This window comes from Mirounga leonina, unplaced genomic scaffold (genome assembly GCF_011800145.1).
Source record: "Mirounga leonina isolate KUSES-001 unplaced genomic scaffold, KU_Mleo_1.0 Mir_114, whole genome shotgun sequence".
NCBI lineage: Eukaryota > Metazoa > Chordata > Mammalia > Carnivora > Phocidae > Mirounga > Mirounga leonina.
In genome coordinates, this window is record NW_023270265.1 from 28,921,948 (window position 1) to 28,949,823 (window position 27,876).

The 27,876-nt window shown below is 55.0% G+C and overlaps 1 protein-coding gene across 1 annotated transcript in view; it reads left to right on the top strand.

Moving 5' to 3' along the window:
- Positions 1–857: 857 nt before the first annotated feature.
- NEURL1 (neuralized E3 ubiquitin protein ligase 1) overlaps positions 858–27,876 on the top strand; it is a 33,351-nt gene continuing 6,332 nt past the window's right edge. Inside the window, exons 1-4 of the mRNA XM_035028514.1 lie at positions 858–990; positions 13,850–14,091; positions 14,456–14,777; positions 27,065–27,754. Coding sequence (XP_034884405.1) covers positions 957–990; positions 13,850–14,091; positions 14,456–14,777; positions 27,065–27,754 — 1,288 coding nt within the window. The 5' untranslated portion in view covers positions 858–956. The remainder of the gene's footprint in view (positions 991–13,849; positions 14,092–14,455; positions 14,778–27,064; positions 27,755–27,876) is intronic.

Sequence of the window (27,876 nt, forward strand, 5' to 3'; positions counted from 1 at the left end):
GGTTTGCTTCCCAGCCCTGCCACTTTCTAGGTTGATAACCTCTCTTTGTCTCACTTTTCTCATCCGTGAGATAATAATAACAATGATACTCATTGATAAAAACAGTACTACTGACCTCTTCATTCAGCCGGTGAGGACCGAAGGGGTTAATACTCCTGGAGCATTTGCAATAGAGCCTGGAAGAAGATAGAAGCCATGTTAGCTGCTTGTTGGTAAGCTCCCCTAGCCAGATTGTAAGCCCCTTGAGGATCGGACAGTGTGTGTTTTGCTCACCATGGGGCCCTCATTGCCTTTGTCCAAGGTCTGCATGTAGTAGGTGCCTCATGGCATGTGGATGGCAGTAGCCTGGGGGAACAATGAGGTTGTGTGCATGCGGGTGTCTGTGAAGAGGTGTGTGATGGGGAATGAGCATGTGTGTACATGTGCATGTGTGTGTGTGCATGTGCGTGCGTGCGTGTGCGTGCATGTGTGTGTGCGTGCGTGCGTGTGTCTGCTCTGGCTGGGGCATCTCCAGTGCTTTCTGCAGCTCGGCTATTTCAGGAAGCCTCCAGTCTCCTCCTCCTTATGTAAATAAACATGACAGATCCCATTGCCTGTACCAGTGGGGGCCGGTGGGGGAGGCTCTGGGAGTGGGTGGGAGCCGGAGGCGGCGGGCAGGGCCAGAGGGGTGTGCTTGCGTGTGCGTGAGTGCGTGTGTGTGCACGCGCACGCGCGTGTGTGTGCGTGTGCATGTGCGTGTGTGTGTGTGTGTGTGTGGCCGGCCTCGCGGGCAGGCAGCCGTGTGGTGTGCGGGAGGGAGCTGGTGGGGACGCGGGAGGGGCGGGCTCGGCCCTGCCATGCCGGCTGCCGGCCGCGGGGGAGGAGGAGGGGCAGGAGGAGGGGAGCTGGCGGCTAGGGTGGCTTGGTGAGGAGACCAGCCGGCCGAACGAAGGTGGCCGTGCTGCCCGCTGCCAGCGATGGGGGGACAGATCACCCGGAGCACCCTCCACGGTAAGGCCCCAGCTGATGCCAGGGGGTCTGCCCATTCCCAGCCTGGGGACCACCTGGGGAGGCTGGGGCCCGGAGGGGGGAGGCCCTCGGGCGAGGGCATGATCATCCCCCTGTCTACTCCTTGGTGGACTCTGGGGTCACGGGAGGGGTTGTTTCTGGGTGGTTGGCAGTGGGGTGGGGGAAAGCAAGGGGGGCTGGGGAAAGCAGGAAAAAGTGGGCTTTCCCTGGTAGCCAGCAGAGGTCAGGCAGCCAAGTCTCCCCACAAAGTCTTGTTGTCCTCTTACATTCCCCGGGTGCTGACCAGCCCCCACATGGGTTGTGAGGTCCTGGGTATCCATATCCCCCTCTCCTAGAACCGAGGCAACCATAGTTAGACAGCTGGGGGGACCTGTTTGTAGGTCCTGGAATGCAGGCCACGGAGGTCAGCACCGTGTTCCATGATGGAGATGTGGAGAGATGTGTGGGCACACACTTGTGTGCATGAGTGCGTGCATGTGTGTGTGTCTGTGCTCACAAAGGTGCATTCGAGGTGTCTGTGGGTGTGTACCTGTGTCTGCTTATGCCTCAACATCCAGATGTGCAAGGGACAACCCCCCACGTTGCCTGACTTTGGTTCTCAAAGCGTGCGCTCCATGGGGGAGGCCAGTAAAATTTTGACCCCTGGGATTTACGTCCACGGTCAGACAGACCGCTGGGCAGGCAGGTGAAGGGGTGGAAGGGAGGAGCACTGAATTGGCTCCCTACTTGCAGAGCTGCTGCCTGCTCAGGCTCCTGGCCCCTCCATCTGCCCGGCTCAGGTGCCGTGGTCTTGGGAGTAACATGGCCGATGTGGCACCAGACCCAGAAGGGAAAGACTTCCCAGGGACTTGTTTTGTCATCGCTGGGCCCCAGAAGCTGGGCTTTCTGTACAAACCGGCTGAGCAGTGTGGGCTGACCTTGAGTAGTCCCTGCCACACTTCCCTGGGTCCCCTGCTCCCCACTCAGACAGGGCATTAGGAGATGGGGCAGCCTCCATCTGCTGAGTCCAGTGGGCACTAAAGAACCTGGGCGAGGCCCAGGAAGGAGGGAGGGCAGTGGCAGGAGCAATTGGGAAGCTGTGGCGGGGACTGGTGACCAGGTGGCTTCTCCCTTCCAGGCTCTGGACTTTGAGAGAGTGATTTCTAATTAAAAAAGAAAAAGGCAAGAAAGGAGACATGGGAAAAGCAAATCATTGGCTCTCTTAAAAGGAAATAAATTTTGTCCTGGGCCTGGAGGGCTAAGTGACAGATGGAAGCTCCTGGAAGACACATAATCCGGAGCTGAACAGTGGCCTGGGACTTGGCCCGAGACTTGGACTGGGCTGACCTGGGCCTGGCCCTGCGTGTCCATGGGGCGGGGGCTCCTATCAGGGCCCACTGGCCCCAGCAGGGCCTGTTGGCAGAGGGTCTGGAGCAGACTGGCATTTTCCACTGGAAGCAGACTTAGTGAAGCCTGTGGCCTGGGAAGGACAGAGAGGCCCTCGGAACAGGCCCAGGATGCAGCACATGATCCTCCAGCTGGTCTGGAGCATGGGCTTCCAAGGGGAGTGAGGACCCTGTGACCACCCGAGACAGCACGTGGCCTGCAAGAGCTCCTGCTCCAGGGTCCATAGACACGTCTTCTAGTGAGGGCAAGTGTCGTCCTGAGCCTTGGTTTTCTCGTCTGTTAATGGGGCTGATGGAGTGCCCTCCTCATAGGACTACCGTGAGGATTACTTGGGGGGATGTGAATAAGGACTGAACATGGGGAGAACCACAAGGGCTTGGAAAAGCATTCTGAGGCCAGGGTCATATTCCCTCCTCCTGCCTGGGACAGCATGATATTTGGGGTGGGCCGAGAACTCTAGGAGCTGGGCACGGACACTGGCAGGGACATTGGTGCTGCGTGGACATTGATGAACGCTAATCAAATGCCTCATCTGCTTTGCCCTCCTTCCCTGCCCCGCCCTCAGCCGGGACCACCCTCCATAGGCTGGGCCTCCTGCCAAGCTGGCCCTAGCCCCTGCCTCAACCTACCATCAAGGCGAGTAGGAGAGGGGAATTGGGGGTTGTGGAGAAGCTGTCTTTGCCTGGGTCACATAGCCCCTTAGCTGGAACCTCTGTGTGCCCGTCCTCACGTGTCCTCCCCACACCCACGGCTGCTCATGCCCACACCCATGCCCTGGCTGCCTCAGTGGCTCTGGTTTTGCGTCTTTCCGGGGTGTGTGTGAGGGGAAGTGGGAGGCTACAAGGGTATCGCTCCTTCCTGGTGGTGCTCTCAGCCCACAGGCTGACTCCATGAGAATGCTTACAGAGTTCCCGATTGTGATTTCACTGGGGGCCTTGGGATTTGGGTTTGGTGCGCACGGAAGGTTTTGGATTGCTGGGTGACAGAGATGAGAGGGATGTGACAGAGAGTGACCCCAGACTGTTGGTGTGTATACGGGTGGTTTCTAGCGGGGTGTTTGTGGGCATGTTTTGGCTATTGGTGTTTCTGGCGTCTGCAGACGGTGTACCTGTGTTTGGGCCTCTGTGTGTGTGTACCATGTGATGTGTAGCATGGGATGTGTCTGTCTGTCTAATATTTAAGGGATTTCGTGTTATGCCTGCGTTTCTGTGTGTGAGCAGCCACGTTTGTGTTACTTTGTGTGTGGGACGTGTCCTTGTTATTCTGTAGATAGATGTCAGTGTTTCTGCATGAGGGGTGTGTGTGTGTGTGTGTGTGTGTGTGTGTGTGTTAGGGCTGGTGGTGAGGAGTCAGGTTCCTCTGGGACCAGCTTGGCAGGAGACCCATGGGAGAAATTAATTCCCATTTGGAAAATGGTTTTGGCAGTTACATGCTTGATATCTTTCATCGGGCAGATTTCCAGAGCTGCTCCCAGTCTTGAGGGCAGGATGGCGGGGCGGGGAGGGTGGGGGTGGAGAGCGCAGAAGGAGGCAGCAGCTACACTGAGAGGCCTCCCCTCCCCGGCCCTCCCCTCTTCTTTCTTTGCCTTCCTCCTTTACCTCCTTCAGTGCTCCCCCACCGGCAAGGATAGGCCCAGGGCTGAGAGATTGACCTGCAGATGGCACACACATATTCACTTAGATATAGGTGGCACCCCCAGCTTGATCTCTGGACCAACACACCCTAGATGCTGGGGTGCAGAGACTTGAGAGTTGGTCCTCAGTTCTGTCCTTTCACAGAGGGGGATTTTGTGGCCCGGAAGGGGAAATGGTTGGCTGAGGTCATGGAGCTGGTGGCTCAGGTGGGAAGTCAGGCCTTGCCCCTTCTGCAGCTGGCTCCCCACTTCTCCTTCTCAGGTTCTGTAACAGGCAGGGGGGGAAAGGGCGTCCCATGGCCTTATGAGACCTGGGATTAGCACAGAGGGTGCTGCCTGTCTCCTGACGGCAGGTCTGGAGGCTTAGGCCAAGGTGAGCTTGCAGGTATGGTGGCTTAGCTTGATCCGTCTTATTCTCTTAACCCAGCTCTGTGCCTGGCCCCGCAGTGGGCACCCAGTGGATTCTTGGTCCTTGAGTAAGAGGGAGGAGTGGAGGGGTAGAGGCCCTGGGTGGCTGGGCCATGTGGCAATTGGAGCTGCAGATGGCCTGGGGGAAGGTGGGATGGAGCTGTCAGGGACAGCTTTGGAGGATGTGATACCTGAGCTGGGCAGTGAAGCCAGGCAAGGCTAGAGAGGAGGGGGTGGTGGGGCAGGTGTTCTTGGTGAGAGTTTGAATCCAGATCCACTGGCTGTGTGACTTTGGGTCAGTTCCTTCATCTGTACATTGTCCTCTTCTGTACATTGGGGATGGTAAGGTTTACCCTGAAGGATGGTAGAAAGGATTAAGTAAGCTCATGGGTATTAAGTAGACCTTGTGCATAGTAAACACCCTGTAAAACGGATGTGTGTGCTTCTATGAAGGTTTCCGTGGAGGCTCCTCCTGTATGTTCATGAGTATGTACACACATGTGCACCTGGCCGCCTCTAGGGACCAAGAGTATCTCTGCCTCCTCCAGCCCTGATGGGTCTTGTGTCCACCATCAGGCACACTCTCTGGTTGTGTGTGTGCACACATGTATACATGCATGGGCATGGATCTGTGTAAGGGAAGCTAAGGGTGATGGTCTGTGTGGTGTATGGATTTATGTGACTGAGCCATGCTCCCCTCCACTCTGCAGTCTCTCAGGCCTGGCCTGGGGACTTTGGGGAGGTGCTGGGAAGACAGGGGCCCAGAGCTGAACCCAGAATAGTTATCACCTGGAATCCCTTTCTGGAATCTTGGGGTAGGACCTGGGAGGGGGAAGAGGAGGGCTGGTCCTCTCCCAGCAGTGAGGCTGTGGGGAGGCACAGCTGTATGCACATCTGGCTGTTGGAAATGTCAGAGATTGGGATGTCACAGAGTGAGTGAGAGCAGGAGGCTCAAGGTGTGGAGATTAACTTGGTCATGAAGGTGCCGATCTTGCCCACTACCCACCATCCTCCTTCACCCAGCTCGTCATCATAGAGTCGTTCAGTCTTCCATGGAGCAGCAAGGCCTGCTGTATGCATAGCCAGGACCCTAGGGGCGATGAGAGCCCTAACATGGCCCCTAACCATGAATCACAAAGGTGGATATATGTGGGGACTGCAGTGGGCATGGAGAACCCAACTAGGGTGGACCGTAGGATTCATGTAGCTGAGAGTGGACCTAGCAGGCTGGCCAGCGAGGTGGGGCTCACTGAGGGTGGCTGGACAGTGTGTTACCTGAATTCAGAACCCAGGGCTGCCACTTGCCAGCTATGTGACCTTGGGCAAGTTATTATCTCTCAGAGTCTCTGTTTCCTCATCTATAAAGTGGGACTAACATACTGTATTGTTGCAAAGCACAACTATTGTTGTATAGCAAGTTACCCCAAATGTTAGTGGTTTAAAACAACAAACATTCCATTATCTCAGTTTCTGTGGGTCAGGAATCTTGACACAGTTTAGCTAGGTACCTCCTGCTTAATGTCTCTTGGGAAGTTACAGTCAAGTTGTTGGCTGGGGCTGTGGTCTCATCTGAAGGGTTGTCTGGAGGGGGATCCATATCCAAGCTTACTCATGTGGTTGTTGGCAGTCCTTGGTCCCTTGCCACATGGGCTTCTGCACATGGTTCCCTCACAACATGGCAGCAGGCTTCCCCCCAGAGACAGAAACCCAAGAGAGGCAAGAGAAAGTAACCAAGGTGGAGGCTGAAGGTTTTTGATACCCAGTCTTGGGCATGACATCCCATTACTTTAGCTGTATTCCATTCATCCATAGCTAGCTGCTAGGTCTACTCCCTACGCAAAGGGACAAGGTTGCAACAGGGGATGACTGCCAGGAGGGGGGAAGTGGGAATCATTGGGGCCATCTTGGAGGCTGCTTCCTCCAGACACCTGCCTTGCAGGGACTGGGAGGGTGAGGTGAGGTCACATGTGAAGGACATCTGATGCAGTATTTGATACCAAAGAAAGGATCAACTGTCACGACCTTCCTTTTCTCCTTTTTCCTGCAGGCAAGTGGGGAACAGGTTCTTAGGCACGCGGTGTGGGTGGGATCCTGGCGCTGGGCAATGAAGGAAGCTGTCCTTTTAGTTCCCTCTTTCTCTGATTTCTCCACAGGGCACCAGAAAGGGCAAGGCACAGAGTGGGTACTCCCTGGACACTTGCCAGTTGGTCAGTGGATTGAGGAATCGAACAGTGGCAGTTGGTTCAACAACTCATATTGAGCACCTGCTCTGTGCCCCTGAGCTAGGCACTGGGGAAACAGCAGTAAAAAAGACAAGTGTTTCTGCCCCTGGGAGGCTCAGGGTCCATCAGGGAGAAAGACACGAATAACCCTGCAGCCTTTCCTCCCCAGAAAGCTGCACCACAGAGCACAGAAAATGGTCCCATTGACTCTCTTCTCAACCATTCTGGGCGTGGAGAAGACAGATCAGTGCACTGCGTACAGTGGGTAGCACAGGGCCTTTGCACTGAATTCTGTGGAGGAACCAGAGTTGAGAGAGGCTGCTTGGATGCTGGAGGCTCTGTTAGGGGTGTATGGGTGGAGTCCCTGGGGGTCCACAGCAGGGCCCTGAAGCTGGTCTGCGGCCAGAGAGACTTCTGGGAGAAAGCGGGCTTTAAAATCAAGGTCTGAAGGATGAGTGAAAGGCAGGTACATAGGTGGGAAAGACAGAAGGGTTCCCAGCAGAGAAGTGAGCTTGGACCAAGCCTGGAGGTAAGAGGCACATGAGGGAAGTGGGCCCCTTTAAGGACCCCAAAGAAGGTCACATGTGCCCTGTTTTACTATCATCTCTCTCACTGAAACCCCCTCCCTACCTGCTTTCCCACCCTTCAGACTGGCTCCCATAGTATTTACTCCCGAGAGAGTCCTGTTCCATGCATGCATGTAAGCTAGTCTAAATCAGGACTACCTTGGCAATCCAGGATTAGGGTGTTTGGGATAAGATAAAACCGGAGTGTCTGGCTTCCCACTGGGCCGAAAAGAGCTGGTCATTTCCTACAGTGGTGTTTATTGCTTTTATAAGAAAAAATAAGACCTTATGTTGGGATCAGGTGTTCAAGTTTGCAAAATTCTTTCATATCTATGAACTCCCTGGGTCCTCACACAACCGGGAGAGGTGGGCAGGGCAGCTAAGATGACCCTGTTTTACAGAGAAAGAAATCAAGGTCCAGAGAGGTGAAGTGACTTGCCCGAAGTCACACAGCAAGTCTGTGGCATGGCCAGGATTTGAACCTAGGGCCTCCTGACTCCAGGGCTCATGCTCTTTGCCCCCTCGACGCCCATTGTCCAGAAAGTGAGAAATCCCTCCTCATAGGAGATACAGACAAGCATGGCAGCACTGGGGGTCGGGGTCACAGACTCAGAGCAAGGCGATCCTGAACACAGTGAGGTTCCGTGTTGAAAGATGGGTGGGACTCGGAGAGGTGGAGGTGGGAAGTGGGGCAGGGAAAGAAGCTATGTGGCGGGGAGGGGCGAATAGCTTGAGCAGAGGTGTGGAGGTACGAGAACACAGATCGATGTCAGTAGCATGAATAATTATTATTGTTATAGAATAAGTATTAATAAGCTAATCATTCTTAATTATTAATGTAATTATTAGCTGTTGTATATAATAATAACAATTATAATAATCATCATTATTATAGCAACCACTTACTGGGTTAGTTTTACATACATCATCTCATTTAATCCTGACAAGAATCCCATGAAGAAGGTCTGCCCTGACCCCCATTTTACAGGTGAGAAAAGCGAGGCTCCAGACGTCTCACAGTTAGTAACAAAGTTCAGATCAGGGCTCTTTACTCTGGCTGGGTAACTACACTGCTGACGACCTGTGTCCTAGTGGCTCTGGGGACAGAATGAAGACCCCGCCTGTTAAGTCACATACAGTTTGGTCATTGTCACTAGTATTATCTCTTCCTGTCTCTCCTTGGCAGCCCAGCTCAGTCCAGCCTGGGCATTCAGGGCTCTGCCAGGATGGTTCTGGGGCAGAGCTTGGCTGGGGCAGTGGGGAGGTCACTCTGGAGGCTGCATTGTGTCTCGGCATCTCCCCCTGGGACCCCACTGAGAGGCAGGAATGTGGTCCAGAGCTAGCTGAGGGTCACCTGGAGGGCTGGCCAGGCTGGTGTCTGGCACCTCATAAATGCCCAGGAGGAATGGGCTCTGTGGGGGAGTTTCCATTGTGTCAGCAGCAGCCTCGCCTGAGGGGGGGGTGCCCCCACTGTGGCTCCCGAGAAGCTTGCAAACCTGTCACTAAAGGAGGCCTCCCCGAGAGCTCTGCTGGAAGCCGGATGGGGAGACTTGGGCTCCATCCAGGACCACTGGCTGCTGAGGGAGTAGCGTCCCAGCGTCCTGAGGCCCTTTGCCGTGGCTATTGGCCCGGCTGGGACTGGCCAGAGCCTCCTCCACGCAGCCTTTCCCCACTACGCCTGCCATCTTGGACTCATGGGGAAAATGGGCTCTAGTATTAAATGCTGAGTAGGGTAGCAGTTGGAAGATGAGGGTTCAAGTCCCAGCTCTGCCACTTGATTGCTGTGTGAGTTCAAGCAAGTTGGTTAACCAGTCTGAATCGTAACTCATCCATGGAATGGAGACCTTAAGGGTCAAAGTGTCTGTTGAAGTGCAGGGAGAGAGCCCTTTTGGGTGGTGTAGGGAAGAAACTTTGCCCCCAGCCGCCCCTCTGGCCCTTGATATCAGAGCTGTGCTCAGGTTAATTCTCATTCTGCTTTCTCTCCTCCCTCCCCCCAGACCATAATGCAAGCCGAGGTGGAGCAGGAAGATGGTGGGCAAGGACAGCAGGGGTTGGGGAGGTGGCAAACATCCTGGTGAGGACCACCATGTTGGATGCCTCAGAGGGCACCGTTCCTCTTGTAGTCTGTGTGAATGGCGCCCCCTGGAGGCAGGCAGGGAGGGCCTTCGTGGCTTTAAGTGGTGGCCCTGGCCCTTGTTTAAGGAGAAGTGTGGAGGCCAGGCCAGGGCCTTGGGTGGAGGCTGGGAGGACGGGAGCGGGCAGAGCCCAGGCAGGCTTATTTCTTAGGTGGGATTGGCTGGTTGGATGTGGGGTGCTCAATGATTCCACTGGGGCCTGGGAGCATGGGGGGTTGGTGGGCTAGGGTCAGGAGCTGAGCTGGGGGCCTGCCAAGAGGCAGGTGACCATGGTCACTCGAGATACCCAGCAGGCCAGAGAGGGTTTTTACATCATCTCCACAGAGGTGGCTCGGTGGGCATTGATTACTCAGAGCTGAGTGCAGAGAGAAGGGGCCGAGGACAGCTCCGGGGACAGCCTCGGGAGCCACACTGTGGGCAGGAGGAGGCGGGCACGAGATTTTGCAGGTCCAGGAGTCAGTGAAGGTGCTCTGTAGCTGCCAAAACGCTCCCCTCACACCCGCTTCAGAAGCTTGAGGCTGAGAGTGGCAAGCCCAACCCGGCTTCGGGGTCTCCTGTTAAATGGTCCACCTCGTGGGCACTGCCGGCCGTGGGTTGATGGGGGCTGTGGTGGTCAGAGATTCCAGCCTCGCTTTCCTCCATCTCGGTGGAGACCTGATTTGTGAGCCATTGTTGTTGCTTTGGAGGTATTGTTTGTAGACAATAAAGCTCATCTTTTTTAAGTGTACAGTTTGGGGCGTCCTGACAAATGTGTAAGTTGTGGGAGCACTGCTGCAGTTAAGATAAGGAACATTTCCATCACCATAAAAGCTCCCTTTGTGCCCCCCTGTCCTCCTCTTCCCCAGACTCCAGTTCCCACGGAGCTTTCGAGCTCTGTAGTTTTTGCCTGTTCCAGAAAGTCCTACAAATGGCATCATAGCGTAGGTAGGCTTTGAGGCTGGCTTCTCTCACTCAGCATGGTTTTGAGGTTCCCCCTCGTTACGCCATAGCTCGTTCACTGAGATCGCAGAGGGGACGCCTCGCGTGCACGCACCGCACTCCATACCCGGCCGTGTCGGAGGAGGAGGGCAGTGTGGGCAGCATGGTTTGTGCTGAGTGTGTTGGTGGCCCACACTCAGGTATCGTGAAAGCGGCGTGGCAGAATGCCGAGTCGCCCCCAGGGTGCCAGTCGAAATGGTTTTACATGGCTCGCGGATTTACCAGTCGCGAGTCTATTCTAATGTGCATTTAGGAGAGTGTGTCCAGCACACCAAGGCCGTGCTGTCTTGGCTATCGACGCGTCATGGCTAAGCCCGCGTTCGACTGCTGGGGCCTCTCTGTGCCGGCCGGGTGACCGTGGGCAAGCCACCCAGTGTCTCCGTGGCTCGGCTCCTCCACCAGTCGCCCGGGCTGGTGATGCCCCTCCCTCCCTCTTAGACCCTGCCGTGAGGCTGAAAGCAGTGAGTGTACGTCAACCCCCCGTTCGGGGCGCGGCCTGCAGCGGCATTTGAGAAGTGGCTGCCGTTACTATTAGATGTGTGTGGCCCATGTGTGCTGGGCGTGTGTCTTACGCGTGCTGTTCCGTTCATCCCCGTGGACGTGAGTATGTGTGTGTGCACGGTTCGTGTGTACATGTGTGATTCCTGGCCCAAGGGATGAGGGAAGGCCTAAGTCTCTGTCTCCTAGGGTCTGGAGGACCTTCACGTGCCCGTAGGTGTCTGCGTGTGCCGATGAAGGTGCCTTTTTGAGGCCACGTGTCTGGGTGTCCGTTGTGTCCCCCGGGTCCAGGGTTTCCCTAACCTTCCTTCTCCATCTGTTTTGCTGTCAGCCAGGTGGCTGGGCCTGTGCTACCCTTGCCTGTGGAAGGGAGGCCTGGGGGAATGGTCCTGCCAGGGCCTGGGTCTCGGCCCCTGGGTGTCTCCACCATATTTGCCCAGAGCTGGTGTTTTCTGGGTCTTAAGGCAGGACCCTAGGACCCCACCCAGGATGGGTGGGAAGGAGAGGAAGCATTTTGAAGGAAGCTGAGGTCCTGCGGTTGGTCCAGGGATTCCGAGTGGAGGTTGGGGAAGAGTCCCATGGGAGAGGCTGTAATCAGCTGCTGGGCTCCGCAGGTTTAAAAAACTGCTTTTAAGAGGTGTATTGACATACACTCAACCACGTGTGTTCAGAGTGTACAATTGGGTGGGTTTTTACATATGTATACACCCATGAAATTGTCACCACGATCCAGATGGTGAACATACCCATCATCCCAAACATTCCCTTGTGCCCCTTGGCAATCCCTCCCTCTCTCCCCCACCATCCCCAGGTGACCTCCAATCTACTTGTTATCACTGGCCCTTAGTGTGCATTTCCTAGACCTGGACAAATGGAACAGGGTGTAGGTGGGAGGGGGGGTTGAAAGGAACAGAGGCCCTGCAGTTACTCCGTGGATTACGTTTGCTTATTTTTTAAAAACTGGCTTATTTCACTCAGCATAATTATTTTGAAATTCATCCATGTTGCCACTCATATCAGTAGTTCATTCCTTGTTTACTGATTAGTAATATTCCACTGTATAGCCGTACCACAATCTCTAATCCATTTACCCAGCAGATATTTTTTGAAACCAGCAGTCAAGCTGTGCCTGAGGCTGGCCTGATCCCAAAGAGCACCTCTCCCAGGCAGGGCACCTGTAGGTTCCCTTTGGCCACCCTTTGCCCTTCACCCCAACCATTCCCTTCCCTGGAATGACCTCTCCTGCTCTGCACTATCCAGGGACCACTCAGCCTCTTCCAGGTATCCTTCCCAGACTGACTGAGTCTCCTCTGAGCAATTCCAGCCTTCATTGCTTGGTGGCTTTAAAGGCCTTGAGTACTGTTCTGTGATTCCAGTCTTTTCTCCTTAGTGAGAGCAAGGGGAGCTCCTCCTGTTCCAACCCCGCCTCCCACACACAGAATATCTGGCTGGCCATGGACCATGGACACTGGTGTCTGGGGCCCTTTGGGAAGAAGGAAGCAAAGATGCAAAGTGATGCAAAGTGATGCAAACATGGCCTGGACTAAAGTCTGGGTCTTCCTAGCTCAGGACATTCCTCTCTCCATTTCTCCTCCCTTCCTGTCTTCCTCTCCTTCCTGGAAAACTCTCCTCCTCTTTAGGGAGTGGAAGACCTCTGAGCAGGCCTGATGCTGATTGTGCTTTCTGCATTATTAAGTCGCTACCTTGGAGGAACCAAACTTTTGACACATTCCAGAAGGCCTCTGTCATGTTCTATGGTTTTCTACTTCTCCAACCCCATCTTCCCCATCCTCCATGTCTCTCTTTCCTCAAGTTGATGGCACAGGGCTGGGGCTGCCCTTCCTGATGGACAGGACACAGATCTTGGGGAGGAAATGAACATCTCTCCTTGTCCCCAGCTGCCAAGACTGCATTAACACTACCAGGGCTGCTGAGACATGTCTTAGGGCTCCAGCTACCCATTGTGCTGAAGCAGGGAAGTGACTTCCCTAAGGTCACACAGCTGATGAGTGACAGACACACAAACCACCTGACACCTTGGCCATGTTCTTTCCTCTCTCTGCCCTGTCTCCTGGACACCAACCCCACATGCTTGTAACGTGCCTTCCCCCGGACCACACCCTGTCCTGTACTCTGTCCTATTTGGGGGTATGGTAGAGCTATCTGCAGAAGAAAGAAGCATGCCTCCCTGGCCAGAGGCTCCTGAGGCAGATCCAAGTTCCATTAGAAAGCCCGGGTGCGGAGGCCCACCTGTGTGCAAGATGTGGGCATGGGTGGTGCAAAGCAGGAAGGCGGCCTGAGGTAGAAGGGGGTGGCCCTGAAGGAGGGAAGCTGTGGGCGTGCTCCTGGGGCTGAAGCTGCAGAGGCTGCCCCACCCGCCCTGCTGGTCTCCAAGGGCAGCTCCAAGGTCACCAGTTCATGGCAGCTCAGCCTTGTCAGTCCAGCTCCCATGCCCTCTCCTCCTTCTCCCCTCCTCCAGGAGGCCTTCCTGAGAAGGGACCTGCCGTCCCGTCCTTTCGGCACTAATCACTGTCTGCCATTTTTGTTGTGATTCCTGGGTATGTCCTCTCCTTTCCTGGACTGTTGTCTTCTTGAGAACGGATCCATGTATGCTTCATGCCTCTATGTCCAGTGCCTAGGGCAGGGCTTGGTATTCAGTAGATGCATCATGAATATTTGTTGAATAAAATAAATGATGGTGGTGGTGAGTGGCAGGGCATGGCGGTGGGTGTGGGCAGTAAATGCTGACTTATCACAAAGGTGGGCGGTGGAGGGTAGATGGTGGGAAATACTGGTGAGTGGCCGCAGCTGTAGTCCGTGGTGGGAGGTGACAGGTGGGGGACCAGTGCCAATGGTGATGGATGCTACACGGTGATAGGCGGTGAAGGGGGGCACGGCGAGAGATGGGGGCCAGTTGTGATGGTAGTGGACGTCCTGGGCCTTGCGCCGCGCCCAGCCCTCTGCCGCTCCAGGGCTCTCTGCCACACTCTGACCTCACAGCTCGTTCCTTCGCAGACTCCATCGGCGGCCCCTTCCCTGTCACCTCTCACCGATGCCACCAAAAGCAGAAGCACTGCCCTCCGGTGCTGCCTGGCGGGGGGCCCCCGGCCACGCCGCTGCTCTTCCATCCGCACACCAAGGGCTCCCAGATCCTCATGGACCTCAGCCACAAGGCCGTCAAGAGGCAGGCCAGCTTCTGCAATGCCATCACCTTCAGCAACCGCCCAGTCCTCATCTACGAGCAAGTCAGGCTGAAGGTGGGGTCTCTCTCGCTGCTCTCTGCACATCCCCAGGGCTCAGCACTGCCCTCTGTTCCGGCCCTTACAGCACCCTGCCCTTCTCTTGTGCTGCCACTTCTGCCCTTCCTCACCCCTCCTCGTGCTCTGCCCTCTTCCTCCTGTGGGACAAAGAAGGGATGGGGGAAGGGTGTGGCCATGGGGACCACGAAGAGCTGTCACCGGACGGTGGGAAGGCTCCCAGAGGAGAGAAAGGAGGCCAGCTGGGCGGTGTGACTCCCCAGGGGAGTCTGCGGGGAGGCGGGTGGCGGTCTGCTGGGAAGGACGCACTCCCTCCCTGCCTGCCGGCCGGACAGTGCCCTCTGAGGCTCTCTTTCCCATCCAGATCACCAAGAAGCAGTGCTGCTGGAGCGGGGCGCTGCGGCTGGGCTTCACAAGCAAGGACCCGTCCCGCATCCACCCTGACTCGCTGCCCAAGTACGCCTGCCCCGACCTGGTGTCCCAGAGCGGCTTCTGGGCCAAGGCACTGCCCGAGGAGTTTGCCAACGAGGGCAACATCATCGCTTTCTGGGTGGACAAGAAGGGCCGTGTGTTCTATCGCATCAACGACTCGGCTGCCATGCTCTTCTTCAATGGGGTCCGCACGGCCGACCCGCTCTGGGCCCTGGTGGACGTCTACGGCCTCACGCGGGGCGTGCAGCTGCTTGGTGAGTGCCCGCTCCCTGTGCCTCTGGGTGCTGGGGTCTGACGCAGCTCCAGTCCCTCAGGCACGGGGACCCCTCCCCCACTGGCGGGGCCCCAGGGCCAAGTGGGCACGGGGACAGCTCTGGGAGCCTTCGTGTGCCCTGCAGAGCGCACCCATCCTTCGCGCCCACAGCTGGGACAAGGGGCTCCGGGGTGGGGTTCCTGCCTTCAAGCAGCTTCAAAGACCCTCCACCTCCAGGAAGAAATGAACATTAATCATTGACACCACAGTTTAGTGAGCACTTACCACGGGCCAGGCCCTTCTTTACTGCTGTTCTCATAGCAACCCTGGGAGGCTGACTCTGTTAGTGGGGCTCGTGGAGGCGAGACTCAAGCTCAGGGAGGTTGAGTCATTGGCCCCAGGAGGCGCAGCAGGTGAGTTGGCGGGGGGGCTAGCACTCAGTCACAAGTGAGCCCCTGGCCCCCGGGCTTGGCAGCCCCCCAGGAGGCCCAACCCCATCCTAATGCTTCTTGCAGGGATGTAGTGAAAGGGGTCAGGGGAGAGAGCAGAAGGCACTAGGGTGGCTAAGACTTTTCTGGCCGCTCCTGGGTGCCCAGTGTGAGTAGGTCGGCTTCAGGGGAGTGAGAGGGCATCCCTGCTGTGGGAGGCAAGGAGGGGCATCAGAAGGCAGCCTGGGGTGCTAAGGTGCCGTGCTTCCTGGCGAGGGCACATGTGACTCTAAAGTGCCAGGGCTGGAAGGGGCCTTGGAGAGTCTCAGGCTTCCTAGGGTCACACACGGACTTGGTGGCTGAGTTGGGACTAGAATCCAGGTCACCTGACTCCCAGTCTAGGATCACTGTCAGCTTGCTCACTTGTGCACGTGCTGACATGTGTGTGCGTGCGCATACACAGACTCTGGGTACACATCAGCTCACAGGCAAAGTGGTTGTATCTCCAGGCAGAGCCTGTAGAAGCCTCAGCTTTCCCATCTATGAAATGGGTTGGTGGGAAGATGAAGGGAAATTCAAGAGGCTGTAAGTAAAGCACCCAGCACAGTCAATGTCCGGCCTGAGCTTGCTCTTCCCAGCTCCCATCCCTGCCCCCTTCTCCCCACGGAGAAAAACGCCATGAGGCTGTGGAAAACCCTTTTTTTTTTCTTTTGTTCCTCTCTGGCTTCAGAGTCAAGAAACAGTGAAGCTCTTTTCAAAATACCTTCATTTGAGTAAAAAAGACAGTGAAAGTAAAAACAAATGAGTAATTGTCAGAAGCCTTTCTGTTGACTTCCAAACATCAGGAGGCTATTTTTATTAATTAACAGTTTGGGAACTTTCAGTTTTTCAACTCAATACAAGTGTTTCTGAATTCACGTGGACAAGTTAAGAGCCTGAAAGCAGGCTCTTCCAAGTCTTATTGAGTGAAGAAGGGAGCCCAGGCTGCCTGAGAAGGATCTGCTTTCCTTTTGCTCTGTGAAATGGGTGCTCCCATGGGGCCTCTTACCTCCTGGAGGCAGAAAGGGCAGTGGTTATGCCCCAGGTGGGCTCCTGGCCTCACCCTGTAATAGCTGTGGGGCCTCAGTTTCCTTATCTGTGAAAAGGGGTAGGTAATAATAAATAACTGTTTCAGGGTTTGGTTTTTTTTTTAAGATTTTATTTATTTGACAGAGAGAGACACAGAGAGGGAACACAAGCAGGGGGAGTGGCAGAGGGAGAAGCAGGCTTCCTGAGGAGCAGAGAGCCTGACGCGGGGCTCGATCCCAGGACCCTGGGATCATGACCTGAGCCGAAGGCAGATGCTTAATGACTGAGCCACCCAGGCGCCCCTCAGGGTTCTTTTGGAGGCTTAAAGAGCCGAGTTATGTGAAGCAGGCAACACACAGTAGGTCCTCAACTACCGTCAGTCTTCCCTACCCATCCTGGAGAGGGTGAAGCTTAACCTAAGGTTCGAGTGAACACCTTTAGCTGCTCTGATATCCTTAGGGCCTCACACTTCCAGGCACTGGAGTTTCAGAGCCTGAGTCTATGCTCCAGCCTGGACACTTCTGTCTGAGCCTCAGGCTTCTCTTCTGTAAAGAGGTCGTGAATACTGTGACTTCGCCCAGGGCTGGGCCACGTGGCAGGAGACAGAAGTATCTCAGCTCTTAAAAAAAGTTATAGGCTTGTTGGGACGGGGGTAAAGGAAGTAGGGACAGCATTCCTGCTTTCCCCTTTCCTAGCAAAGAATGCCTTTTCCTACAGTCCCCAAAGGTCAAAAATCCCACTCCGGCATTAAGGCCCAGCTCAAGAGCCACCTCCTCCCTGAAGCCTTTTGGAGCTGAGTTCTTTTCTCTCTTTCTTGTGTCCCACCACATGGTGCCTGGGCTTCTCTCAGCAATGAGGCATTGGCTGAGCTTTTTGGTCCATCCATAGGTCTTGCACAAGACGGGGAAAGGCTTTGAGGGTGAAACCGTGTCTTACCCCGCTGGATGTCTCTCCAGAGTAGAACCTGTGTCTGGTGTGTGGAGGACACCAAGGCTTATTTGGGAGCTCGGTAGGGGAGAGTGGTGGGAAGGGCGGGTAACTTGTTAGATGAAGGAAAGTGGTGGGGAGTGAGGTAGACCCAGCCTCGCTCACAGATAGCCCAGCCTCACTGGGAAATTAGGGAGACAAAGCAAGCGCTCCAGACACAATCAGAGCATAACCCAAGAGAAGACAGTAAATTGTTTAGTGCTGTAGTCATAGGATCCTTTCCATCTGCCGAGATGGTTTCCATCCAGCTATGTCATTTAACCTCAGCAGCTGGCCCTGGACAGAGTGTTTTTCATCCCCATTTGTCAAGAAGAAAATTGAGACCCACGGAAGGCTTGGCTTGCCCAGGTAGGGATGTGGTGGGGCTGGGATTTGAACTGGATGTTCTGATGCCAAAAGCAGTACCTTCCCCAGTAAACCTCCAGCAGGTTTAGTATGGAGGGAGGCAGTAAGTCAGAGGAGGCTGAGGTCAGTGAGGGAGGTTGGAGCCAGGAAGGCTTCTTGGAGAAGGGGGCTTAGGCTGGGTCCAGAAGTTCCAGGAAGGGCTGGGAAGGGGGTAGTAAAGGGGACATGCTAGGTGAGATGGGGCTTCCAAACCTCCAGGGCCTAGAGAGTGGCCTGGAGAGTGATCTGACGGGTCCCACCTTGGGGCACAGCCCAGGTGGTCTCACTGGGCCTGGCCCTATTACCCCTCTTGGACTATAAGTGGGTTTTCAGGCAGTATTTTCAGTTGAATCTGGATCTCCCAGCAGGCTCCTCTTGTTACTTCGGATAAGGCCGAGGCCCCAGCAGATTCCTGTCCGAGCTGTAAATCACCATAATCCCTGGGCATTTTCAAACACTGATGATGGCCCCTGAATTCAATTAGGAGATTAAAATATCTCTTTGTTTTGTTCTTCTGAAAGGGATTTCTTTTTTGTGTAAAAACAAAAGAGATCCATCTAAGATATCTTTGGAGGTAGGCACGCTGCTCTACACCCTCATTCGGGCCTCCCCTCTGGGATCCGCCTGCTGCCCCGTCCCAGGGTCAGTCCCCTTCCCTGTCCTCCTCACTGCCTAACCCCCTCAACCCTCCACCGCCGTGGCCCGGATCCCTCAGTGCCTCTGGCTTTCCTTGTGCTCCCTCCTCAGCCAGTTTTGAGTTTCTCCATTCCCTGAGAGGTCGCTCTCTGCCTTGGCAGCTCTGAAGACGGGCTTTCTTTCCTTTGGTGATTACCTCCCAAACCAGTGTCTCATCTATAGGGACTTCCTGCTAGACCTGCCCCCTCCTTTCCTGCCTGTCTCTGGGACCTATGGCCAAAACCCTCCAAACCCTGCCTGGCCCATATCTGCTCTTCAGATCAGAGATATCCTGGGGTACCTGGCACCTAGCAGATATGCAAGTCAGGCCATGGACAGATTGACGGTCTCTCCTGATAGAGCGCAAGCAGGGGCTGAGTGACAACTCCAGACGGGTGCTCTGTCGCACCCCCCACTGCCCTAACATAAGCCAGGCCCCCTGGGGTCCACACCATGGCCGCTGCAGGCCTGCCTCATGCTTTCCAGGCTCCCTGATATGCTGGAGTTTGGGAGATCACCTCTTGCCTCGGGGTGCCCTGGCCCAGGCCTGGGCTGGTATTTCCAAGAATAACAGCTTCCTACCTCCAGGAAGAGGGACCTGCCAGCAACCAAATAAACACAAGTTTTATGGGATGATTAATACTTGGAGAGATAAGGTCCTATCCCAGTTTTTCAAGGTCTCCCTGCTCCTCTCAGAAATGTTGGCTCGGGAAGAGCAGCTGTGTGGGTCCTGGCAGAAAGCTGGTGAACCAGGACTTCACTTATAGGGTCTCCTGATACCCCTGTATGCCCACCACAGCCTGGGTACTGTGCAGGGCGGGGGCAGGGGCGGCACAAGATTTGAAAATCCAGCCCCTCTCCTTGAAGAGTGTTTATTTTGGGGGACACACCATCTAACTGCTCTGAGGTGACCTAAATCCAGTTCTGCAGGGAAATGTGGCTGAAGAGTAAAACCGTGTCAGGGGTGGTACAGCTGGGGAGCAATCCAGGACTTTCTGTGGGAGATGAGTTTCGAGTCAAGAACCAAACAAGGTGAAATGAAGAGACTGGTCGGGGCTGGAGCGGTTTAGGCCGGACAGGAGGGGTGTGCATAGGCACAGAGGTGGGGAATCAGCCGTCAGGGAACAGAACCTTCAGGGGAGGGAGCAAAGTGAAGAGGTGGTAGGTGACTTGTGGAGAAGGGGGCGTGCACAGGTGGGCGTATGTGCATGCATCACAGGGGAGAGGGCCATGACAGCAGAAAGTTTCTGGCAGCTTCTGTGCTATCAAGTCTTTCAAAAGGAGAAGATGTGGCCCAGAGGTGGGAGGGGGCTTGCCCAAATTCTCCCAGCTAGTCAGAAGCCGAGCTGGGCCTGGAATTCATATCTCCCAGGCCCATCTGGGCATAAGGTCAGTGTGAGAAGACATGCCCACGTCAAAATGGTAGTGGCTGAGCTCAGGAGGGCATTAGGGGACCACTGAGGGTGGGCTCCCAAGGGCTCATGGCCTTCTGCTTCATCCTATCCTAGGCACAGGTTCCCAAGTCCTGGTAATAGAGCCGCCTACTGAGGAGGGAGATGTCGAGAGACCCTCAGTGAGGGTGACTTTCGGAGGGGCAGGCTGCTGCTGGGCTGGTTTGTGGGCTGGTGGGCCAGCCTGACTTCCCTGCAGTGAGGAGCCTGGGCCCTCTCTGGAGATAAGGCCCTGCGTCAGTCTCCCATTCAGGGTGTGCCTCGGCTCGATGGCCCGAGGAGCGTGAACCGTGCTGGCCGGCAGAGGACCACACTGCCATCTGGGGCTTCCGTTTCCCAGGCAAAACCAATATTTACCTTCAGCCGTGGCTGCCAGGGGCTCTGAGGCAAATGTTAGTTTAAGGCAGCTGAGTGAAGCTCTGGGGATGGGGGAAAGAGCTGAGGATGCTGCTGGCGATTTCTTCCTCTTTGGTAGTTTTCGTTTCTTCTTTATTAAAGCAAAATTTTGTTGTTCCTCCTGCTTCAGAGACTCTTCCTGGCACTTCTTTCTGCTCACCCCCCAATTCTGCTAATCACATCAGGGCTCAACACCAAGCCCTCCCCTCCACAAGGAAGCCTTCCCTGACCTCCCCTGTTCCTATGACCCTTCCTGCTCCTGACCACCCGAGGCACGTGGAGGTCTAGGTGGTGCCAGCAGTTCTGCATCATGTACTGTCCTGCTCTTTTAAGAAGACAGCATAAACGCTTTATATATATTATAAAGAAAGTTATTATTGTACCCATTTTGCAGATATGGAAACAGAGGCTCCAAGAGGTCTGATAACTTGCCCAAGGTCACACAGCTTGGGAGAACTGGGCCTTGGGCCCAGGAATGTGGGCTATAATACTTCCTAGCTTCTCTAAATATGAGTCCCCCTGGCCCCCCTGCTAAGTCTGGGTACCTCCCAGGGGTGGGGAGTTGGCCGTCTTACATCTTCCATGGTGGAGCTCATGAGAGCTCAGGGTGTCAGGGATCAGTGGCACATGTTGGACACAGACAGGCCACCAGAGCCCCAGCAGTGTTGGCTACGGAAGGGGGGTTGCCCAGCATCCCGATTCAGCGGTGAGTCTGCCTGCCTCATAGTTCCCTGAAGGCTTCTGAGGGCTTCGTCTGGTTCTGTTGTTCGCAGCGCACTCTGGTTGTTTGTTGTTGTTTTAACCAGAATGAATATATGAAAAGTACAATCATATACGATTGGCAATATTAGACTGTTTCTAATATCCAGAGATGGCAGTTTTGAAATTTCCACCTACTATCTCTTTGGCCCAAGATACAGTTTTGAGGAGCTTGGAGAGACCTGGGGGGCCCAGGGCAGAGGGGGGAGCAGAGGAGCTGGGGCCTTGCAACATGGGGGACAAAGCCCTCATTTCAGAAGCAGGAGACCTGATTGAATCAAGACTTGACATGGCCACTCACTAGCTGTGAGCAAGCCTTCCAGCCTCTCTGTGCCCTGAGCACCCCATCTGTTATCTGGACATAATCATACATGTGCCATTTATCTCTCAGAGAGTCCGTGAGGTTCATGGATGTGTAAGAGTGTTTACACAAACGGCAAGCGCTGTTGTTTGTAGGTTAAAAAGGAATACTTGGGGCGCCTGGGTGGCTCAGTCGTTAAGCGTCTGCCTTCGGCTCAGGTCATGATCCCAGGGTCCTGGGATCGAGCCCCGCGTTGGGCTCCCTGCTCCGCGGGAGGCCTGCTTCTCCCTCTCCCACTCCCCCTGCTTGTGTTCCCTCTCTCGCTGTGTCTCTCTCTGTCAAATAAATAAATAAAATCTTTAAAAAAAAAAAAAAAAGGAATACTTAACTTAAAAACCCCACCAAATAGACAACTCCCAAGCCAGTCCTCTCCTTAGAAGAGGAAGCCTTAAAACCAAGTCCCTGTATGTGGGTGAAATTCAAACCATGCTATCTAAATTGTTTCTTGGAACAAGATCTATGGTTCTCCAGCTGGGTTCCTTGAGACACTGGGGTTCCAGAGGCATTTTTGAGGCAGCTGAGTTGGCAGGGCTCTGTGGCCTCCTCTTAGAGTTCGACCAGAGCTTTTGCTTCTGTTGGAGAAACGGATTTCACTGCTTAAAAAAAAAAAAAAAGTTTGAGAACCACTAGACCAGATGAGTCTGAGAATCTATATGTCTAAGATCCTCTGTCTTGGAGATTCCATAAATCTTAAGTTTTATGTGTGACTCCCAGTGTTTCTGGGATGTTCTACCCCTCCCTCCATGAGCCTCACAAAGTGTTTGTTTCTCCTAGCTTTCCTGTGGTTGGGTTTATATGCAGAGGGTGGAGGCCAGTGTGGGTTTCAGGGCGCTGCCCAGAGGGGTGGGGAAACCCCTTACCCGTCCAAGCCATGTCCCCGCCCTCGGGGCTCCTTCCCCTGCCCCATGCCAGGTGCTGACCAGCAGGAGGATGTTTATGGAGAGAGTAAATGGGCCCCCAGCGCCTTCCAAACAGGGGCCGGCAGATGCCCGCCAGCCAGCCTGCTGCCGCGGGCCGACCCATGGTTAAAGATTAGCCAGCGCTCCGGATGTTCTCCTGAACAAACAAGACTCTCAGGCTGATGGCAGGCCCTGCTTCAAAGGAGCCCCTTGCCTGCCCCTGAGGGCTCCGGCACCAATGCCCAGGCCCTGCCTTGGTTGCCTTGCACTGGCCAGAGCTGGCCCCGGTGCCCTCAGTCTGGCCCCTCCTCTCCTCCTCTCCTCCTCTCCCTTCCTTTCTCCCCACTGGCCTCAGATTGTCCTGGGCATTTGCTAGTGCACTTTTCCCACTGAGTGCCTCTCACTTCTGTCAGTTCGAACTCTCTTGTCTGTCAGGGCCCAGGTCAAATCTTGTTTCTTCCAAGAGGCTGTGTCTGACTCACTATGAAACAGGAAGGGGACCTCCACCTTGGTTGGAGAGCATTATTCTAACGGGGGTATTTATCCTATAGAAGAGAAGGCTCAGAGGGGGCGCCATGGAGCGGATGTGGGATACCTCTGGATCCGTTCCTGGACAGCTTTTCTAACAGTTACAGTTGATCAGAGATAGGGGACAGATAGCCTTGGGCTGTGGTGAGCTTCTTGTCCCCGGGAGCATTCTAGGCAAGGCTGGGTGAGAACTTGGCAGAGAGAAATGGATTTCCTCTGGAGACACTAAGAATTTGGTAGGGAAATTATATTCAAATATTTTCATGCCTCCAAGCTTTGATCCCCGCACAGCTGACTGGCTCCTTGGGGCCCAGGTGCTCGCTTCTGTCTTTACCACTGCCTAGGCCTGGGCATACAGCGCGTCAGTGAGTGGGTGATCCGAGTGCCACCTTGAGGGGAGGAAACCCTGCCTGGGCCTCGCTGCCCTTGTGGGGCCTGGTTATTTCTGCCCTGGCGCAAAGGATCTGCCAGCCACCCCTCCCCGCCGCCAGGAGCTGAAGACTGACAAATTCCTTCCCGAAAGAGGGGACACCGAGAGGGGAGCCAGCCGAGCAGCATCCCCTGTGGCCTTGTGCCTCTCCCCGCTCCGGGCCCGGCATAAACACCTCCAGAGTGGGCAGCCCTGAGTCCCTGGCCCGGATGGTAGGATTTGTTGCTTCTGAACGGGCCACCCCACTGCTTGGGGTGACAGGTTGCCCTCTGCCCTTTCTCCAAGCTGTGACCCTGGGCTGAGGTTGGCCTCCGGGCTCTCTCCCGTGGCTTTGGGGGCCTGGACCCTTGCCTGGCTTTCCGTCAGCTCTGACCTCTGCTGACCCTTCTGCGGAGGGCGTCCTGCCCAGCTCCTCCGTCTCCAGTGTCACCTATTTCAGGACCCGGCACAGCTGGGTGCACTGAGGGGGTGGTTATTTTGGAGCTTGCTGGAGGCCTGCAGCTGCTCCTGACCCCGAGGGGTGGCCTGGCTGGGAGAGAAGACATACTTGGGCTGGGCATTGGCCCCGGGGATTCCATTTTTAGCTGTTTCCCAGGATCTGCTGTACCTTTTCTCTCTACTCCTCCAAGATTTCAAGCAAGGCCAAGGGGTCATTTTCCTGCCCCTCCTCCTCTCTCCCCACCCCTTGCTGTTTCTCCTTCCTTCTCTTCTTTCTCCTCTAATCTCCGCTTTGTAGCTTCTCCTTCCTGGTCCTCAGTCAGGGATGCCATTCATGACCGATGTGAAGTCCTACAGTCAGGTGCAGAACGTTCATTGCCTGGTGCAGGGGGACCTGACTTCGGTTGACAAACAACCCGAGTAAGCACTGGTACCTGAAGTTATCAAGTACCTAGGTCCCAGGGGCCCCCCGACCTGCCTCTGACCCCCACGTCACCATCACAACACAGTTGTGATTACCCCCATTCTCTAGCTGAGTGACCTGAGGCTGGGAGGAAAGTTGATTCAAGTGCTGGCTTGGACATTTAAACCCAGGCCTGTATCACCCCAGAGCCCATGCACTTTCTTCTGAGCCCCAGGGCATGTAAACAATATCAGTGGGTCATATTAACCTCGTGATTATTATGGGCCAGGTACTCTCCAGGTGCCCTCTGTACCTTACTACATTTGGACTTCACAGCATCCCTTCTGAGTGGAGTATTAGAATACAGATTTTATGCACCTCAGTAAATGCTGATTTCATGGCTGAAGAAGAGAGGCCCAGAGAGGTTAAGCTATTTATCTAAGGTGATATGGCCAGGAAATGGTGCAGCCAGCATTTCAACCCAGGCTGATGACTTCAAAATCCTTACACTTAACTATGCTTCTGTCCTGCCTACCAGTATATGGATTTGGGTTACTAAAAAACCCCAAATACCCTTAGGTTACATTATGAGAGTTATAGTGTAAATATCAAGGGAGGTGGTGGCCACACTGTGCCTTGAGCTGGTCAGGGAACATCTGGAGTACTGAGTCTGGTTCTGTTTATTGTCCAGGAGGTGGGAAGGTGTGTGGTGGGTCTGAATATTCCCTGAGGGGAGTTCTTTTCTCCACAGGGCTACCCCAGAGGTAGTATTGGCACAGAAGGACATTGAAGCTGCGAAGTTACATAAATCTATCCAAGATATCCTTGGATACAGGAGGGAGATTTCAGTCTAAGAGAAGGAACCACTGTCTTAGAAGAGTTCAGCAGTGGCTCGGGTTGCCTGGGAGGCCCAGTAGTGGGCTTATTCAAGTACAGAAAGACCCCTGAAGGGACAGAGCTCAAGGGAGCACACATCCAGCCCCATTCAGAAGTCTGTGCTGATGGTCTGCCCAGCTCCATGGGCCCTGGGCTGATTGTCCGGAGTGTGTGTGGGGTGGGGAGAGGAGTGTGGGGGTATATATGTGTGCGAGCCGTGTTCCGGGCTTCTTCCTGTAGGCTCTGGCTGGGCATCTCTGAACCTTTTGTTTTCTAGTCACCCTGCTGTCACTGCTCCTTCCTCTCCATCTCCAACCCTGGAGTCCTCTAAGGCCAGTGCCTGCAATCCCTGAGGGGTGGAGAGCAGGGGCTGTTCCTTGTCGGCCCAGGTCAGCCCATAGCCTCTCCCAGGTCCCCACGACTGTCTCTCAGGCCTCCTCCTCCTGTTTGGGCCTCCTTGCTTCTGCCTCTCTGCAGCCCCCAGCCTCTCTGCACCATCGCTCTCACAGAGTCAATTCCCTGGAATAATTGCGTTTTCTGGTTGGCTCCCTTCTTCTTGCCAAGCACGATGCTGGGAAATCCCAATCAGCCAGGCCCCAAGAGGCTTCTCCAGAGAGGGCACGGGGTTTGGGGGAAGGGCCCAGCACCCTCTCCTTGCTGAGACCCAAACAACACTGTTCCTGGAAGGGGCAGGGAGAGAACGAAAGCAAGGAGGCTTTAGAAACTGTCTCTAGATTTAGCGGGAGCGGAGTTCTGGCTTCAGCTGCCCATATCAGTCCAGTCCTCCAAGCTTTGCTTCCACATCGAGCACCCCAACCATCCTTACCCAGGTCCTGGAGGGAAAGCAGATTCTCCCTTGTGGAGGCTCAGAGAAAAGGCTCCCAGGGAGGGATTGGCTCATGATGTGGTCTACAATAGCACTAGCCAAATTTGGGGACTATAACTCCCACAGAGGGGAGTTAAATAATAAATAAGGAGGGCCTGAAAGCGAAGAATGTGGTGTCAGGAGTTGGACATACCTTGCTTCTGTCTCGGATCTGCCACTTGGTGGCTGTCACATCACATCTCTCAGCTTTATCTCCATAATGGGAACACTTCCATGGGATGTTTTAAGGATGAAATGCGGGGTAATTCATCATGCATGATGACTTTTATTATAGATAGGACTCCATAAAGTAGGGACATAACACAGCCATTACAAAAATATGGTGTTGGAAACATGGTTATTGGCATGAAAAGGTGTTCAGGACATATTGGAAAAGCTAGTTTTGAAAAGGAAATCTGTATAGCAGGGTTCTTAGCCTGGAGTCCATGCCCATGGATGGCTTTATGGGATTCACAGATGTCCTGAAATTATCCACAGAATTTAGGAAGAATGGGTGTTTTTCTGAGGACATAGGTCAAGGTTATCACATTTTCAAAGGGATTTGTTACCCATAAAAGGTTAAAAACTACTGGAGTTTACATAGCATGATTCGGTTTTTGTATTAGAAAAAGTAACAGGAATATATTGGGGAAAAAAGCTGGAAGGTCCTCACCCAAGTATTAAGAATATTTTTCTCCAGATGGTGGGCCGAGAGGTGATTTTTTTTTTTGTTTTTTTTTTTTTGTTTAACGGTCTTTTCTACAAAACAGTCTTACTTGTATGATTAAGAAGAGAAAGGGGTTGATTTCCAGTTAAGTCACTTTCAAAAGGAAATCCTGGATAAATTTACTTAAGTTCTTTCAGCCTCAGTGTCCTTCTGTGGCAATGATAACTCAAGAGATAATTGTTAGGGTAAGATGAGACCATTTATGCAAAGAGTTTTTCTGGGGAAGGGGGTTCCCTCTGACTTTCCAGAGGGGTAGAATGTCCACAGTGCTTTCAACTAATATTTACTGCTGTCGACTCAAGTCCTCGGGGATCAAAAGGGAATTAAGTTAATAATAACAATAAAAAAACTTTTATAAGCGTGCCATGTAGAAGGAATGTTTTTAATTTTGGTGCCCTTCCTTCCAGCCTTGATCCTTTGCTTAAACAAATAGATGTCCTGCGTACTTTGTTTCCCGACCCTGCCCCTGAGCCTCCGTCCTAAGCCTCTCCCATGCTGTTCACGATGCCTTCGGTATTTCCCGGTGCAGACTGGAAAGGCGGGCGGGAGGAAGCGCGCTGGCCCAGCGGGGCCCGCGTGACGGTCGCCCTGTCTCTCCCCTCCCTGGCCGCAGACAGCGAGCTGATGCTCCCGGACTGCCTGCGGCCGCGCTCCTTCACCGCCCTGCGGCGGCCGTCACTGCGGCGCGACGCCGACGAGGCGCGCCTCTCCGTGAGCCTGTGCGACCTCAACGTGCCGGCCGCCGACGGCGACGACGCCGCGCCGGCCGCCGGCTGCCCCATCCCGCAGAACTCGCTCAACTCGCAGCACAGCCGCGCGCTGCCCGCGCAGCTCGACGGCGACCTGCGTTTCCACGCGCTGCGCGCCGGGGCGCACGTGCGGATCCTGGACGAGCAGACCGTGGCGCGCCTGGAGCACGGGCGCGACGAGCGCGCGCTCGTCTTCACCAGCCGGCCCGTGCGCGTGGCCGAGACCATCTTCGTCAAGGTCACGCGCTCGGGCGGCGCGCGGCCCGGCGCGCTCTCCTTCGGCGTCACCACGTGCGACCCCGGCACGCTGCGGCCCGCGGACCTGCCCTTCAGTCCCGAGGCCCTGGTGGACCGCAAGGAGTTCTGGGCCGTGTGCCGCGTGCCCGGGCCCCTGCACAGCGGCGACATCCTGGGCCTGGTGGTCAACACCGACGGCGAGCTGCACCTCAGCCACAACGGCGCCGCGGCGGGCATGCAGCTGTGCGTGGACGCCACGCAGCCGCTCTGGATGCTCTTCGGCCTGCACGGAGCCGTCACGCAGATCCGCATCCTCGGTGAGTGCCTCCCCCGAGCGCCCCTCCCACAGCCCAGCACCTGCTCCGGGGGAATCGGGAAAGGAAAGAGGGCGAGCGCGCCCCGCCCCCCTGCCTCGCGCGCCCCGCCCCCCTGCCTCGCG